Here is a 14,645-nt window from a genome sequence, read left to right as displayed (position 1 = left end):
TGTGGGTAAGGCATGCGCTATCTATCATACCTGGCAAGAATTTTGTTTTGGAAAAAAATAATATGAGAAATTAAAGCATACCTCTTAAATCAGTGTTAGGCTTAGTGAAGCTCCTGGAGGCAGGGTAAATGGCCCCGTGGTCCCATAGCTGATTTCTGAATGTGTCAGAGGGCTCTCTTATGTGCCCCGCACTCGGCTGGTGTTTATAAATCTGGATACAGGACTCTGACCTTTCACAATGTAGCACAGCCTTCCTCACCCAAATTCCTGTTGCCCTGCTTCATCCTCCCGATTCCCACGGCCTGAAAGGCCCTGCCCCACACTGCTCTTAGTCTCTTGCTCACCACGGTGGCCTCCCGCTTTTCTGTCCCCCCAGTATTCTCATTTCTCTATATTCTCTGGTTCAGCTGCCCGGAGTAGACTGCCCACTCCACCTGGGCCCTGCATCATCTGCGTTTCGGGTAGCTACCTCGTCCTTAGCGAAGCCTCCTCCCTCACACTGTTGTCATCTGGCGTCAGCACCCAGGCTCTCCTGTCACCTGTGTTTGTCGCCTAGTTTTCTTCAGAGTATGATTCCTGACAGGGTGAGGCTTCATTCCTGGCTGCCTTCCCTAAACACAGAGTCTGGTGGCTCCCAGGGGATGAAGGATCTCGAGTCTGGAGTTCAAGGGGGATAATAAGGTTGAATGAATTTACCGCTTGGTACCTACCCTACCAACGTGGGTAGCCTGGGCTGCTATCTGTGTATGGATGGCAGATTCCTGCCTACTGTGCTCTTCTGAAGCCGGTATGTCAGGCACAGCTATCTACACTCTGCCTTGTAGATGCCAGCACACTGGAAAGACTCCATATCTCAGGGATGGCGTGTGAGAATATGGCCTGGATTCAAAATGGCCTTGCCACCAGCCACCTCGCTGTTTCTCTGCCCTGTTTCCTCCTGTATGTCAGGACCAATCCCAACCCTGTTGTTGGGAAAGCTTTACCACAGGCCTGGCCGACAGCCAGGCAGCACTCCTGGAAGTACGGGGGAAGCTTCCAGAAACCTGACCACCAACCACAGCACTTGTTCTGGACCACAGATGAAATTAGAAGTGTACACTTGCTAATTCATGAAAACATGCCCCTTGTGAGGCAGTCCTATCCCTGGAGTCAGACTTGTTTACATCCCTTACAGGAGTTACTGGACCCTCTCCAGAGTATTCGCCCCTCCCAGCCCTAATTATATGTGCTCCTGGGGTCTCTAGGTGCTAGAGTATGTAGTCTGGGAAGAGCTCCATCTATGCAGTGATGGAGAAGCTGGGTACCGACCTTGCAGTGTGGCTGCTTAGGCTACTCACACGTTCTTCTGTAACTTACTACCTAGGCTCTCTGAGCAGCCTAGTAGACTCAGCTGATCTCCAGGGTTACCTTTGGTAGAGTGGAAACGTTTGTCATTAGGACCTTATGAAGAGGGGACTAGACATTGCTTGATCTCTCCTCAGGGAGAAAAATTCTTGTATCATTTCCTAATGGCCAGGCCCTGGAGGAACACCTTAGAATGTGATGTTACTGTATCACCAGCTGCAGGCCAACCAGGGGCATCACACACACATTTTTGGGAGGCAAGGGTCTCACTATCTCACTGTGCAGCTAAAGCTAGGCTAAAGTAGCCTCATGCCCATCATGTTCTCTGTGGGCCCTTTCCCCATCTTTATACACCAATGGCGACAGCCACACACCCTTTACTACCCTCGCTCATCCACAGCCTGCCGCCTAAGTAACGGCAGCACTCCTGGGCTCTGCAAGGGTATCCTCGGAGGGGGACAGATGGGGAAGCCTGGGGTGGCTTCGTGCCAGGATTCAAGTAACACGTCACAGCAGCACGAGTGAGTTTATTGCATTAGAAAAGCCACCAAACACCTCTGCATTAGACATAATTAGTTTGAGTCCAAGGAAGTTGTGAAGGAATCTCTAAAGAACACACTTCCATTTCGTCTAGGAGAGGACAATGGTCTTATGCTCCACTTCCCTCGTCCCCTGACCACTGGACCTCCACAGGGGTGTGTCATGTGACATCAACAACAGGACTCCCTCAGCGCACTTGTACACGCTGACACCACCTGAGATACTGGAACAGAGATGCGTGAAGGTGGGACGCGGGGCTCCTGGCCTGGGACTCAGGTGACAATGGATTTGCATAGGGGAGGGAAGAGCTTGCCTCCCTCCAGGTTCTGAGAAACTTTCAGTCCTCGTATCTCCCTGCAAGCCACGGGCACAGGCGTTAGCACGGATGGCTGCTGATCCAAGCAATCAAATGACTAAGATTCTCAGGCAAACTTCTCAGAATACCATGGCCTGAGTCCCTGTGCGAGGAGGAAAACCAGATGATTCTGGTTGTGTGGGAAAATTAGTCCAGCACCTGGCAGGAGAGAGGCGAGCGCTCTGGGTAGAGATGCTAGCAGCTGGGGCCAGGCAAATGAAAAAGTGATGGCTCCCAGCAATCTCTACCCACCCAGAGGCCAAGCTTTGAACACTCATCCTTCTGGGCCCTATCCTGTCAACAGACCCACAGTAAACACTCCCTGTTGGTTTCCACTCTAATTTGTTATTGCACTGTGCACTTGCAAACCACTGAGTCTTGAGTGAGACCTATCCGAATCCAACCTTCAAGTTCCAAATCACCACCTGACGTCCCAGCGGGACTTGGCCCTGGTCAGGCAACAGGTCAGCGCTTGAGGCTGACATCCCGATGAAGCCAACTCATACGGCTACTGGCAAGGTCAGCAGGGTATGGGCAGGTCCGAGCCAGTAGCAGCAGCAGCTTCTCAGGAGGAAGGAGCAATGGAGCTCAAGTTTCAGAAGTGGTAGGAAACCATGTCAGGGGCTCCCATGGATGTGGAACAGAGTCTCAGGTACCTGTTCTGCGTCTCCTTCCATATCCTGTCAGTCCCCAAATTAGCTAGGAGGCTGACACCAAGAAAGGGAATATTAGGTTCCTCCTAGAGTCCAGATCAGACTTCTAGACAATTCCTGCTGATGCACATCACTAGGAAATGGCCCACTCACCCCAACCACACCTCTTAAGGTCAGAATGACAATGGAGATGATGTCTGTTCATGATACTTTAAGGATAACGTGGCAGTCCCTATTGGAGACAACTCTTAAATTTTCTTGCCACCTTGAATCTGCACCATTATGGTACTCTATATCAGAGACCAGTTCTTAGAGGGAACGATCCTGTCCCCTAGCTGACAAATTCATACCGTTTCGGTGGCTAGCTCTATTGACTATAAATAAACTGATGCTATTATTTGCAGAGAGAAGGCCCAGGTCTCTGTCACTGCAGCCTAGACCTTCATTAAGGGGGACAGGTCAAGTTATTGCTGAGGAAGAGCAGCTTAGGGGCAGGCAGAGAGGACTGGCACTAGGAGGAGGAGGAGGAATGGCTTTACCCTGTCTTCTCTGCCCCATCCTCGCTGCCACTGTCCTTTGATCCTGAGGCTATGGCTGTTCCAGCTCCAGCCTGTGTGGCCTTGTTTGGGGAAAAGGGGGCAAACTTGTGGCTAAAGAGTTCATTTAGGTCGAGTTGGTCAGCCTACAGCTGGCCCCATATGCACCCAACCCTCTGGTTCATTTGAGGCTAGAGGGCGGCTGCTCCAGGGTTATAGACAGTATAAAGCTCACCCAGGCCAGGCGGTGGTGGAGCACACCTTTAATCCCAGCCCTCGGGAGGCAGAGGCAGGCGGTTCTCTGTGACTTGGGAGCAACCTGGTCTACAGAGTGAGTTCCAGGACAGTCAGGGCTACACAGATAAACCCTGTCTTGAACCCCTCCCCCACCAAAAAACAAAAAAAAACAAAAAATAACAAACCCAAAAACCAAAAACCAAAAAACCGCATCCAGGGCCCAAAGGTGTGGGTGGAATGTGGGTATCCCTTGGAAAGGGTCCAGGACGGGGTTCTCCCAGATTGTGTGACTCTTGCTTTCTGTTTAAACAAGTACCCCTCTTTCTCCAGTGTAGAGGACGCTTAGGCAACAGCGTCAAAAGTGAACTCACAGACAAGACAGCCTTAATAAATTAGTATAATACTATTAGAAGGGATGGCATTGGTTCTGTTTCTCAGGAGTGTTGTCCTACGTGCAGCCTGACAAGCTTCTTCCCTGGGAAATTTAAAAAGCCGTCCCCATTAGCTCTGATGTAAAATTATAAAATAGAAATCTGGTAGGGTTTGTTTTGTTTAAAAAGGAAAAGCCCTGGAGAGGCGGGCGGTCCCGTGCAGTCCTGTTAGCTTTGGCCATTGGGTCTGCCCACAGAGTTCCCTCCAGGAGGCTGGATCTGGATGGAGTCCAGGAAGGGCCGAAGCGCTTGTCCAAAGGGCCTGAGGAGAAACAGACACGAGTGGGAGAGCTTTGCAGTGCAGCTACCACAGACAAAACGGTGCCACGCAGGGTGGTCACGGCAGCACAAGACAGTCTCTCTACAATACAGACAGTGGTTCTCAACCTTTCTAATGCTGCGACCCTTTAATATAGTTTCTCAGTTGTGGTGACCCCAACAATAAAATTATTTCATTGTCACTTCATAATTGTAATTTTGCTACTGACATGAATCGTAATGTAAATAACTGATATAGGACCTAAAGGGGTTGAGACCCAGAATCAGCAATTCTACATAGTCTTGGCTGTTCTTAAACGAGACCGGGTGGCCTCGAACTCAGAGATCTGCCTGCCTCTGCCTCCCTGAGTGCTGGAGTTGAAGGTGTGTGCCACCATTTTCTTAGTTCTTTGAGTATTTTATTTTTGCTTTTTTGAGACAGGGTTTCTCTGTAGTTTTGGAGCCTGTGCTAGAACTAGCTCTTGGCCTCGAGCTCACAGAGATCCACCTGCCCCTGCCTCCTTAGTGCTGAGATTAAAAGCGTGTGCCACTGCTGCCCGGCTTGAGTATTTCATACAATGTATTTTAGTTTTATTAACTGTCCCTCCCAAACTCTTCCCAGATCCACCCTAACCCCCTGCCCACCTTGTGTGTCTGTCCTTTTCCCCCATCAAGACCATTTTGTGCTGCCCAAATATTCCTGGACATGTGACTTTCCGCTGGAGCACGGCAGACATATCAGGTGTCTGGAGAAAACTGACCCTTTCCCAGCAGCTAAAATGGCCAACAGTTCCTTGGGCAGGTGTGTGTGGGTTCATGTCCAGGTCTCCTCTCCACGCTGGGCTTTGGTCTGGCTTGTGTATGATGTCACACCCACTGGGGGTCCCTGTGTTCAGCTACCTTGCAGAATCCTGAAGATACGGCTTTCCTATAAGCATTCGTGGCCTCTGGCTCTTACACTCTTTCTGCTCCCTCTTCTGCAATGGCTCCTGAGCCTGGGAGGAGGAGTGCAGTTTATGTTCCACTTAGGGCTGAAGATCCTTGAGCCTTTTACTTGGCCAGTTTGGGGTCTTGTTAATCAGCATCTACTACCACACTGGTCTTCGTAAGGGGGCTCTCTGGTTTGATTAAGTGTTCCCTGAGGTCCCCAGGTTAAAGACTTGGTTCTTGGCCTGTGAAACATTTGAGATGCGGGGCCTATTGGGAGGTTGGCTGGTCACTGGAGACATGCCCTTGAAGAGGAAAGGGGAACCTTAGTCCCTTCTTCTCCTCTTTGCTTCCTGGCATCAAGTAAACAGCTCCTGTTCTACCATGTTCTCCCACCAGGAGAGGCCTCTTTATCACAGGTTCAAAGGTAACAATGTCAGGTGACTATGGACTGATACTGCTGGCTGGCAGTGCAGCCAAGAGAAAGCCTTCCTTTTTATAATCTGATTATCTCAGGATCTGCTCCAGGAACAGAAGCTGACTAATAATCTTCCAAATGTTTTTTGTTTGGTTTTGTTTTGGGTTTTTCAAAACAGGGTTTCTCTGTGTAGCCTTGGTTGTCCTGGAACTCACTCTGTAGACCAGGCTGATTTGCCTGCCTCTGCCTCCTGAGTGCTGGGATTAAAGGTGTGTGCTACCATTGCCCGCCTTGTTTTATGGTTACTCCCAGTTCTCCTCCTCTGTGTGGGCGCTGCCATCTTCTCACTGACACCTGCCGGGCCTGCTGAGCTGTGGGTGAACAGGGTGGCTACCCACAGGGAACCAGAGCTCTCTGTACTTGCTGTGCTTTATCCTTTGTCAAGGGGTAGGGCTTAAGACGGGTCTCAAGTAGTCTAGGCTGGCCTTGAACTCCTGATCCTTCTGCCTCTGCCTCCCAAGTACTGGGATTGCAGGCATGGACCAAAACCACCAGTTTACTTGTATCTTTAATTCTTTTGAAGAAGATAAGAATAATGTTGAAGCTGAGGAAAAAAGGGGAAAGCTGAGGCAAAAGAAAAAGAAGTCATGACGATGATGTTGGGAATGGGGATATTCCAAAATTAAGATTCTTCTAAAAAGGAACTCTTCTACTGCACAGAGGGAATATTCAGGATAAATAGCTTGCCAGGAGTTGATGTCACTTTTCTAAAGGACACCTGGATGGTTCCTGTAATAACTTAACTGGGAAATCACCATAAAAATGGGAGTCTGGGTGGTGGTTCTACAGTAAGAGTTCCAGGACAGCTAGGACTACACACACACACACACACACACAAAATGGAGTCTAGAAACTTTTTAAGATCACTGTACCCTTAAATAAAGCTCCCAGGAAGCAGGGCACAGGAATCTCTGTGCATCTGAGGCCAGTACAGTCTATGCAGTCAGTTCTAGACTAGTCTGGGCTACATAGTGAGAACTTGTCTCAAAAAATAAAATTAAGTGACTAACGATACACTCTGGGCACAATTTCATTCTCAGAGGTTGCTGCCCACTCTTCCTCCCCCTTTTCCAGACTGAATATGTAGCTCAAACTGGTTTCAAATTCATTGTGATCCTCATGCCTCAGTCTCACAAGTGCTAGGATTCTAAGTGTGTGCCCCTGTGCCCAGGTGATACAGCCATATTTGAAAATCCCTCCTAAGATCAAGAGAATAAAGTATTTGTAAATGATCCAAGAGTTAAATACCAACCCTAATTCAGACAAAGGCCCCACCCAGTAAGTAATAACAGCAAGAACATTTGACTACTCAAGGATGCTCAGGATCTCATGACCTGGCAGGGATGTTGGGTTCTAAACATCTACCAGGAGAAGGCAGTCCCAGGCCTGAGAGTTTTTTTTTTTTTTTTTAAAGATTTGTTATTATGTATACAGGGTTCTGCCTGGATGTACAGAACCTCTGAAAGACTAGTCAGTGCTCTTAACCTCTGAGCCATTTCTCCAGTCCCATTTTTTAAAACTGAGGTTATCTGCCAGGAACCCTGTTGGTCTGGAACCAGTTCAGGAGAAACTGAATCAGAGGCAACAAATGGGTACTGTCCTAGAGTAGGCAGAGGCAGCTTGATATAATCACAATCACAAAAGGGAACAATATGATATGGCTTGGGAAGTTTGTGCTCTTTCAGGAGATGATAGCTGGGTGATGGCTCACAGGCCTTCCCAAGGTTGAGACCCCATCAGGGGCAAAGGTAACTGTGCTGAGGGTGGTCTGCACTGTGAGTTCAAGCACAAGCAGAACTTCATCTTTTGAGGGTGTCAAAGAGCTCAGGGTGTGGCTGACAAAGACAAACAACAGTTATAAACTGGGTCGTCCTGTTCCTCTGGATTCTGGCTTTGACTGAAGTCTGCATTCTAGATAAGGATTCCTATCTTCTGAGAAATGGCTTTGTGTTATCAGATACCAGGATTTTATATAAACACCTAAGTTAGGTCAAGTGGTTTCCTAAGTTCTGTGGTGGCACTTAAGCCTAGCTTCAGAGGCCTAGTGCACACTGGTGGGTAGGAACAATGGTGGCAGGTTCCACCTAACAGGTCCTACTGGCTTGAAGGATTCTGCTATCACAGGGGAAGGATACTAAGTCTGAGGTTTTCCTGCTTTTTTTTTTTTCTGAGATGGGGTCTCACATAGCTCAGGCTGGTCGTACCCTCCTGACTGTCTCAGATGGGGATTTTCACAGTTGGCAGGCTCAGAAACAGAGTGGTCACACTTACGTGGAGAGAACTTCAGAGGGCAGGTCTGTGATGTAAGAAGGGATCTTCCGCCCTGTCAGGAACTGCGCCACTTCGTTGCTAAAGGTGTTACAGTTGTGTTCAAAGAGGTTGTAGGCTTCTCCTCTGTTCGTGCGAGAAAGGGAGTGGAGAGCAGATGAGCAAGCCAGCATCTATGTGGAGTGACGGTCACTACAGAGCGGGAAGGTGGGCAAAGCCTTAAGTGAAGACTATGGCCAGTCCTCTCACTCTCAAACATCAGGACTGTCTGCAGATCTGAACCTCTCAGAGGTGATTAATAAGGGAAAGATGAGCCAAAACCGGACCCTTTCTACATAGTTCCAGAAGCTTTACACTTAAAACAGGGCAAGGATCAGAGGTGAACCCTTAATAAAACTGAAAAGATTTACTTATTTTATGTGTGTATTTATGAATGCATGTGCATGTGTGTGACTACCTCCTGTGAAGGCCAGAAGAGGGGGTCAGACACCCTGTTACTGGGAACTGGACTCAGGCCTTATCCTCTTAAGATATGCTCAACAAGTGTTCTTATCCTAAGCCAGTAGTTCTCAGCCTTCCTAAAGCTGCAGCCCTTTAAAGCAGTCCCTTCTGTCATGATGACCCCCAGCCATGGAATTATTTCATTGTTACCTCAGAACAAATTTTGCTTTTGCTATGAATCTTCTTTCTTTCTCTCTCTCTCTCTCTTTCTTTCTTTTCTTTCTTTCTTTCTTTCTTTCTTTCTTTCTTTCTTTCTTTCTTTCTTTCTTTCTTTCTTTCTTTCTCTCCCTCTCTCTCTTTCTCTCTCTCTCTTTCTTTCTTTTTTTTTTTGAGACAGGGTTTCAACAGTCCTAGCTATCCTAGAACTAGCTCTTGTAGACCAGGCTGGCCTCAAACTCACAGGGATTCACCTGCCTCTGCCTCCCGGGTGCCAGGATTAAAAGTATGCACCACTACTGCCCAGCCTGCTAAGAATCCTAATGTAAATATCTGATATGAGACTTCCAAAAGGATTGTAAACTAAAGGTTTAGAACCACTGCTCTAAGCCATCCTCCTAGATCCTTCTCTGTATTTTTCCCCCCAGAAGGGTTTCTGGAACTTGCTCTGTAGACCAGGCTGGCCTCAAACTCAGAGATCCAACTGCTTCTGCTTCAGAAGCGCTGGGATTAAAGGTGTGTGCCATCACCGCCTGTCTTTTTTTTTTTAATCATTTATTTTTGTGTGTATGTGTGTGGGAACATGAATAAAGTTAGAGGAAGATGTGTGAGAGCAGGTTCTCACACCCCACAGTGTGGGTTTCAGGGTTTCTGTGTAGTGCTGGGTATCCTGGAACTCACTCTGTTGACTAGGCTGGCCTTGAACTCATAGAGAAGGCAAACTCCACTACTGCTTGGTTAAATTTGTCCTTTCTTTTTTTTCCTTTTGAGACAAAGTCTCTAGCTCAGGTGGCCTTTTACTCCATATGTAGCTAGGGATGACCTCAAACTTCTGATGTTCCTGCCTCCACTTCTTTAGTACAGGAATTACAAGCATGTGTCAACACTCCAGTTCAGGTTTCTGTGGTGCGGGGGTCGAACCCGAGGCTTTGTGCATGATAGAGAAAGTCCTCTACACCGTCAGCCTGAAAAGAGCCTGTAAGACAGGTGAATTCAAGTGGTATTTCATCCCATTTCTCCCCAAACCCTGTTTTCAATATTAGGGAAATCCACTTGGCCAGAGGTGGGGAACAGCATTCACTGGCTCTGCTCAGAAGGAACAAGTGGCCCCTTTCTTCAACGGAAAGCATGCTGGGATGGAAGTTTGCTGTTGAGGAGACGTGGGCTCTTTCTATAGCTCTGCTTCTCTACAGTGACAGTAAAGAGTGGCGAGGCCAGAGCTGAGCGTCAGGGACGGCTGCACTGGCTCTGCCCCCCAGAGTGTGTCTAGCAGCCACCACTCTGGCCTTACTCACCGGAACAGAGACTCCCCCAGGGAGGACAGGTATTCCAGAAAGATTTCTTCTGTGACTTCTGTGTTCCCCACATCAACCACAGTGTCTGGGGGCCCAAGCAATGTCCCACCCTGAAAGAGTCAACCCAAGAAAGTCACTAAGTCACGATCTCTATCACTTTCGCTTTCTTTTGGCTTTTCTGAGGATCAGACCCAGGACCTTATGCATGCTAGGCAAATGCTCTTATCACTGCGACCGTCAAAACTGTTAACTTTTAAGAAGGGATCTATGAACTCCAGGCTATTGTCCCCATTTATTAAATTATTATGTAACCCTGGATGGCCTCCAACTCACTTGCTTCTGCTTCCAAGTGTTGGGATTAAAGGTGTGTACTACTTACTGTGTGCCAGGCTTGAATTTCCTATTTTTTGCTTTAAAATTTGTTTGTTTGTTTATTTAGTATGTAGTGTTCTATCTGCACGTGTGCCTGCAGGCCAGAAGAGGGCATCAGACCTCATTATAGATGGTTGTGAGTCTCCATGTGGTTGTTGGGAATTGAATTCAGGACCCCTGGAAAAGTAGTCAATGCTCTTAACCTCAGAGCCATCTCTCCAGCCAGCCCCCCTCCCGCTGCCCCAGTTTAAACTGTGACTTTTAACACAAAACTACAAAACTCTATTCCAACAGCTTCGTTTTTAACTGCTGGAACACTCTTGTCATAGGAAGCGGACTATTTTCTCTATGTGTTAAGGTTATAGAGTTTAGAGTTCAGCTGGCTGCTTGTGGGGCCTGTGTGGGCAGGTCTTCTCACTGTCCATTTATTCTGTTGCTAAAGACAGAAACCTATCTATCTGAGTGTGGTGGTACATACTTTTAATCCCAGCATTCTGGGGGCAGAAGCAGGTGGATCTCTGTGAGTTTGAGGCCATCCTGTTCTACATATCAAGCTCCAGGACAGCTAGGACTACATAGAGAGACCCTGTCTCAAAAAAACATAAACAACAATAAAAAGACAGAAACCCAGAATCCGTGGTTTCCTTTTGTTCCCAAAATGATCACAAGATGATCACTAGGACAGAACATGACAGCTGGGCTGCCACAGGACATCAAGGAGGGCAGACTCAGGAAAGCAGAACACTCCAGAATGGAGCTTGCCTATAAAAGCCACTGACTGACAGCCCCAGAGCACTTCCCTTGAGGTTGACATTGCTTTAGGCATTGGGGAAAGCATGGTGAGCAGGACCAGTTATTATGGTAGCTAGAGGAAAATTAACCAATGTCCAGAGAATAAGAGGTCAGTATTGCAACTCCTATTGTTCATTCATATGACAAATATATATTGAGAACTTATATGCAACATCTAAGGCTAGACAATGGGAGCACAATATATACAAAACATGAGATTTCTGTCCTCACAGAACTTAAAGTTTATTAAGGAAGGCATGTAAAAAATTCTATATACCAGTGGATCAAGAAGCTGAAATAAGGACCTGGCTAAAAAGTGAAGAAGGGGAAGGCCAGGCTGAGGTTTGTTGGAGGGAATCAACACCCAGCTCAGACCTGAAGAATGTGTGTATGCTAGATACTAGGCAAGTGTTCACTGAGACACACCTCCAACTACTGAAAGCATTTTAAAGACTTTATTCTTTCTCTCTCTCTTTTTTTTAAAACATTTATTTATCTATGAGTGTGTATGTATGCACACATGCGAAGTGGTCAGAGCCAACTTGCAGGAGTCACAATGTGGGTCGCAGAGATTTGTCTGCTTCTGCTTTCTAAGTGCTGGGATTAAAGGTGTGTGAAGCCACCCTGTGTTACGCCCGCCTCGACCAGCAAGGAAGATGCAACACCGGAGCTCTTCTTGCTAGCAGTTTATTCAGAACCTTGTTTACTTTCTCTCTCTCTCTCTCTGGGCAAACCTCTCCCAGCCCTTAAAAAGGCACGGGCCGCCAACCCCGGATTGCCAGGTGGGCACTGCCCATAGGTCCACGCATATGCAAGCAGCTGACAATCATTGTGTGATAATAGCATGAGTCAGGCCTTAGCCAATATTCAGAGCTGATTATCACAGAGAGCACTCGCTTTCGGGATCGCGGAGGGCGGGAGCCAGCATCATCAGGTGCGGCTCCACGCAGCTCTCTACATCGCCATCAGGTGCGGCTCCACGCAGCTCTCTACAACCCTGCATGACTTGTATGCTATATGAGGAACTAGCATAGGCCAGAGGTCATGGCAGAAGCCAAACTTCTCAGGCTATAGGAACCCCTCAGACTCTGCAGGTCAGGGGAAGACACTCACCGGGGAACAGCTGGAAATACCGCCACTGCCGAAGAAGAACTCATCCTTGTGGACAACTATAGAGGTGTGCCTGCCACAGAGAGGGACAGTGAGTCAGGAAACTTACAATTTCTCCAAAACAAAACAAGTACATATTGCAGTAAGAATAATTTCTGCCCAAAGACATCATTGTGGTAGCCAATTTTATTACATTAGCCAGATGAAGACATAAATAAGACGTACTGTGTCCCTCTAGATCTGGGATGATTATCTGGAACTGTTTCCACCTCCACACTCGAATTCACAGATGCTCAAGTCCCTCATCTAAAATGAAATAGGATCTACACAGAACTTATACACACTCTTAAGTACACGTTAAATCATTTAAAGATGACACACAGTATCTAACATGACATAAACGTCTTATAGTCATTACACTCCATGATTCGGGGGCAATGATAAAAGAGAACTTTTCAGAACATTTAACATTCCCTCCCTTCCCCCCTTTCTAAGATAGAGTCTCAGTGTGTAGCTTTGGAGGGCCTGGAGCTCCCCATGCAGACAAAACTGATTTCTGTCTCAGAGATCTGCTTGCCTCTGCCTCTCCTGCTGGGTGCTGGGATTAAATGTGTGCGCCACACTCCCAACTAACATTAGGATTTTGACACTGCTCATATGAGCGAGGGCACAGAAGTATACCCCTTTTTTGAACATTTCAATTTGCACTGGGTGGAACTCGTGGACAGAGGGCAGAGAGCACCACAGATGGGGTGTCCTCCCTCTGAGCACTGACATAGGGGGCAGATGACTGTCTATTGTGGGAAGCAGTAATGGAAGGTGACTACCCAATAGGTGATAACAGCACCCTCCCCCTAGTTCTGACAAGTCTCTAGACATGGCCAATAGCTTGGGAGGTAGAGGGATAAAATCAGCTTCATGGAGAACTGCTGTTTTACACATGGGAAATTGGGGTCTAGAGAGATGGCTCAGCAGTTAAGAGCACTGCCTATTCTTCCAGAGGACCCAGGTTCTATTCCCAGCACCCACATGGTGGTTCACAACTGTCTGTAACTTGAGTGAGTATCATGGAATTCGATGCCCTTTTCTGGCCTACTGGGCAGCAAGCACATACATGATACATACAGATATACATACACCCATACACACAACAATAAAAAATTTAAAAAATGTCAAGAAAATAAAGGCTATGGGAAATTAACAACAAAGAGCCAGGCTTTGAGCTGGGAAATGTGGAGACAATGGGGTCGTGAGCTGCTCTGGTTCACAGAGCGGAAAACACGAGGAGTCCCACCCCACTTACCAGATGCCTTCCAGTTGTTTCCCTGTGGAGAAAAGGAAAGGTTTAGCCATTTGCGACAAGACTGAACGCCCCCCTCAGCCTGCGTAAACTCACTCAAGCAGGAGACGACTGTTAGAGCCCTCTGGAGGGTTTTCTAGTAAATCAGCTCTCCTCTGTGGCAGCCCTCTGCTGCGACAAGGGTGTTGAGGAAGTTCAGAAGCAACTCTGCTTTATCAGAAAGCAAATAACACCGGCACACATGTTTATGTCTGTTCTTCCTTCCTTCCCATCTTGGGTTACATCAGCTGACTTTAACCTCTCCGTGTCATCTACAGCAAGCCCACAGTAAAACAACGAAGGATGGGACCTAGTTTCCCATTAAGGTGCAAGTCTTCAGAAAATAATGGAGCCAAACTAAATGCTGTATGTTTTATTTTTTTATTTTTAAATATTTATTTATTATGTATACAATATTCTGTCTGTGTGTCTGCCTGCAGGCCAGAAGAGGGAACCAGACCTCATTACAGATGGTTGTGAGCAACCATGCGGTTGCCGGGAATTGAACTCAGGACCTTTGGAAGAGCAGGCAATGCTCTTAACCACTGAGCCATCTCTCCAACCCCTGTGTGTTTTTTTTTAAAGGCAACATTTATTTATTTGGTGCTGGGGACTGAATGAATGCAGGTGTATGAACATGCTAAGCACATGCTCACCCACCGACCTACACTCAGGGCCTATTATCCTATTCTTCTACTTACCAGCTACCTTCAGAAGCTCCAAGTCAAGTCAAAAGAGACAAATAATTAAGTAAAACACAACATTGATAAGCTCTGGAACTGTGGGTGCTATGTTAATAAAGATGAAGAACTATCTTCAAGAGCTTGATTTCAGCCAATGAAGGAGCAAGCAGGGGCAAAGTTGGGCATATCTGCCAGAGAGAGCAGTCTGTGCAAATATGTGAAGACTGAGGTTTTGTAGGGCAGAGGGCAGGAGTGGTGGTACTATAAAGAGCCAGCAGGCCTGTGGCAAGGCAGGGTGCCTGCACTGGGTAGGACAGAACTTTCTTAAAAAGACTCACTTTAAAAAAAAAAATTATTTATTTATTTATTT

General features: G+C 47.2%; 1 protein-coding gene across 1 annotated transcript in view; it reads right to left on the bottom strand.

The window, feature by feature from the left end:
- Positions 1–4,048: 4,048 nt before the first annotated feature.
- Desi1 (desumoylating isopeptidase 1) overlaps positions 4,049–14,645 on the bottom strand; it is a 21,602-nt gene continuing 11,005 nt past the window's right edge. Inside the window, exons 2-6 of the mRNA XM_005354472.3 lie at positions 13,557–13,578; positions 12,257–12,326; positions 9,980–10,089; positions 8,031–8,153; positions 4,049–4,358 (exon numbers count right to left, since the gene is read on the bottom strand). Coding sequence (XP_005354529.1) covers positions 4,265–4,358; positions 8,031–8,153; positions 9,980–10,089; positions 12,257–12,326; positions 13,557–13,578 — 419 coding nt within the window. The 3' untranslated portion in view covers positions 4,049–4,264. The remainder of the gene's footprint in view (positions 4,359–8,030; positions 8,154–9,979; positions 10,090–12,256; positions 12,327–13,556; positions 13,579–14,645) is intronic.

Source organism: Microtus ochrogaster, chromosome 15 (genome assembly GCF_000317375.1).
Source record: "Microtus ochrogaster isolate Prairie Vole_2 chromosome 15, MicOch1.0, whole genome shotgun sequence".
Lineage (NCBI taxonomy): Eukaryota > Metazoa > Chordata > Mammalia > Rodentia > Cricetidae > Microtus > Microtus ochrogaster.
The sequence above is the reverse complement of the archived record's forward strand: the minus strand, read 5'-3'. Positions and strand labels throughout refer to the sequence as shown.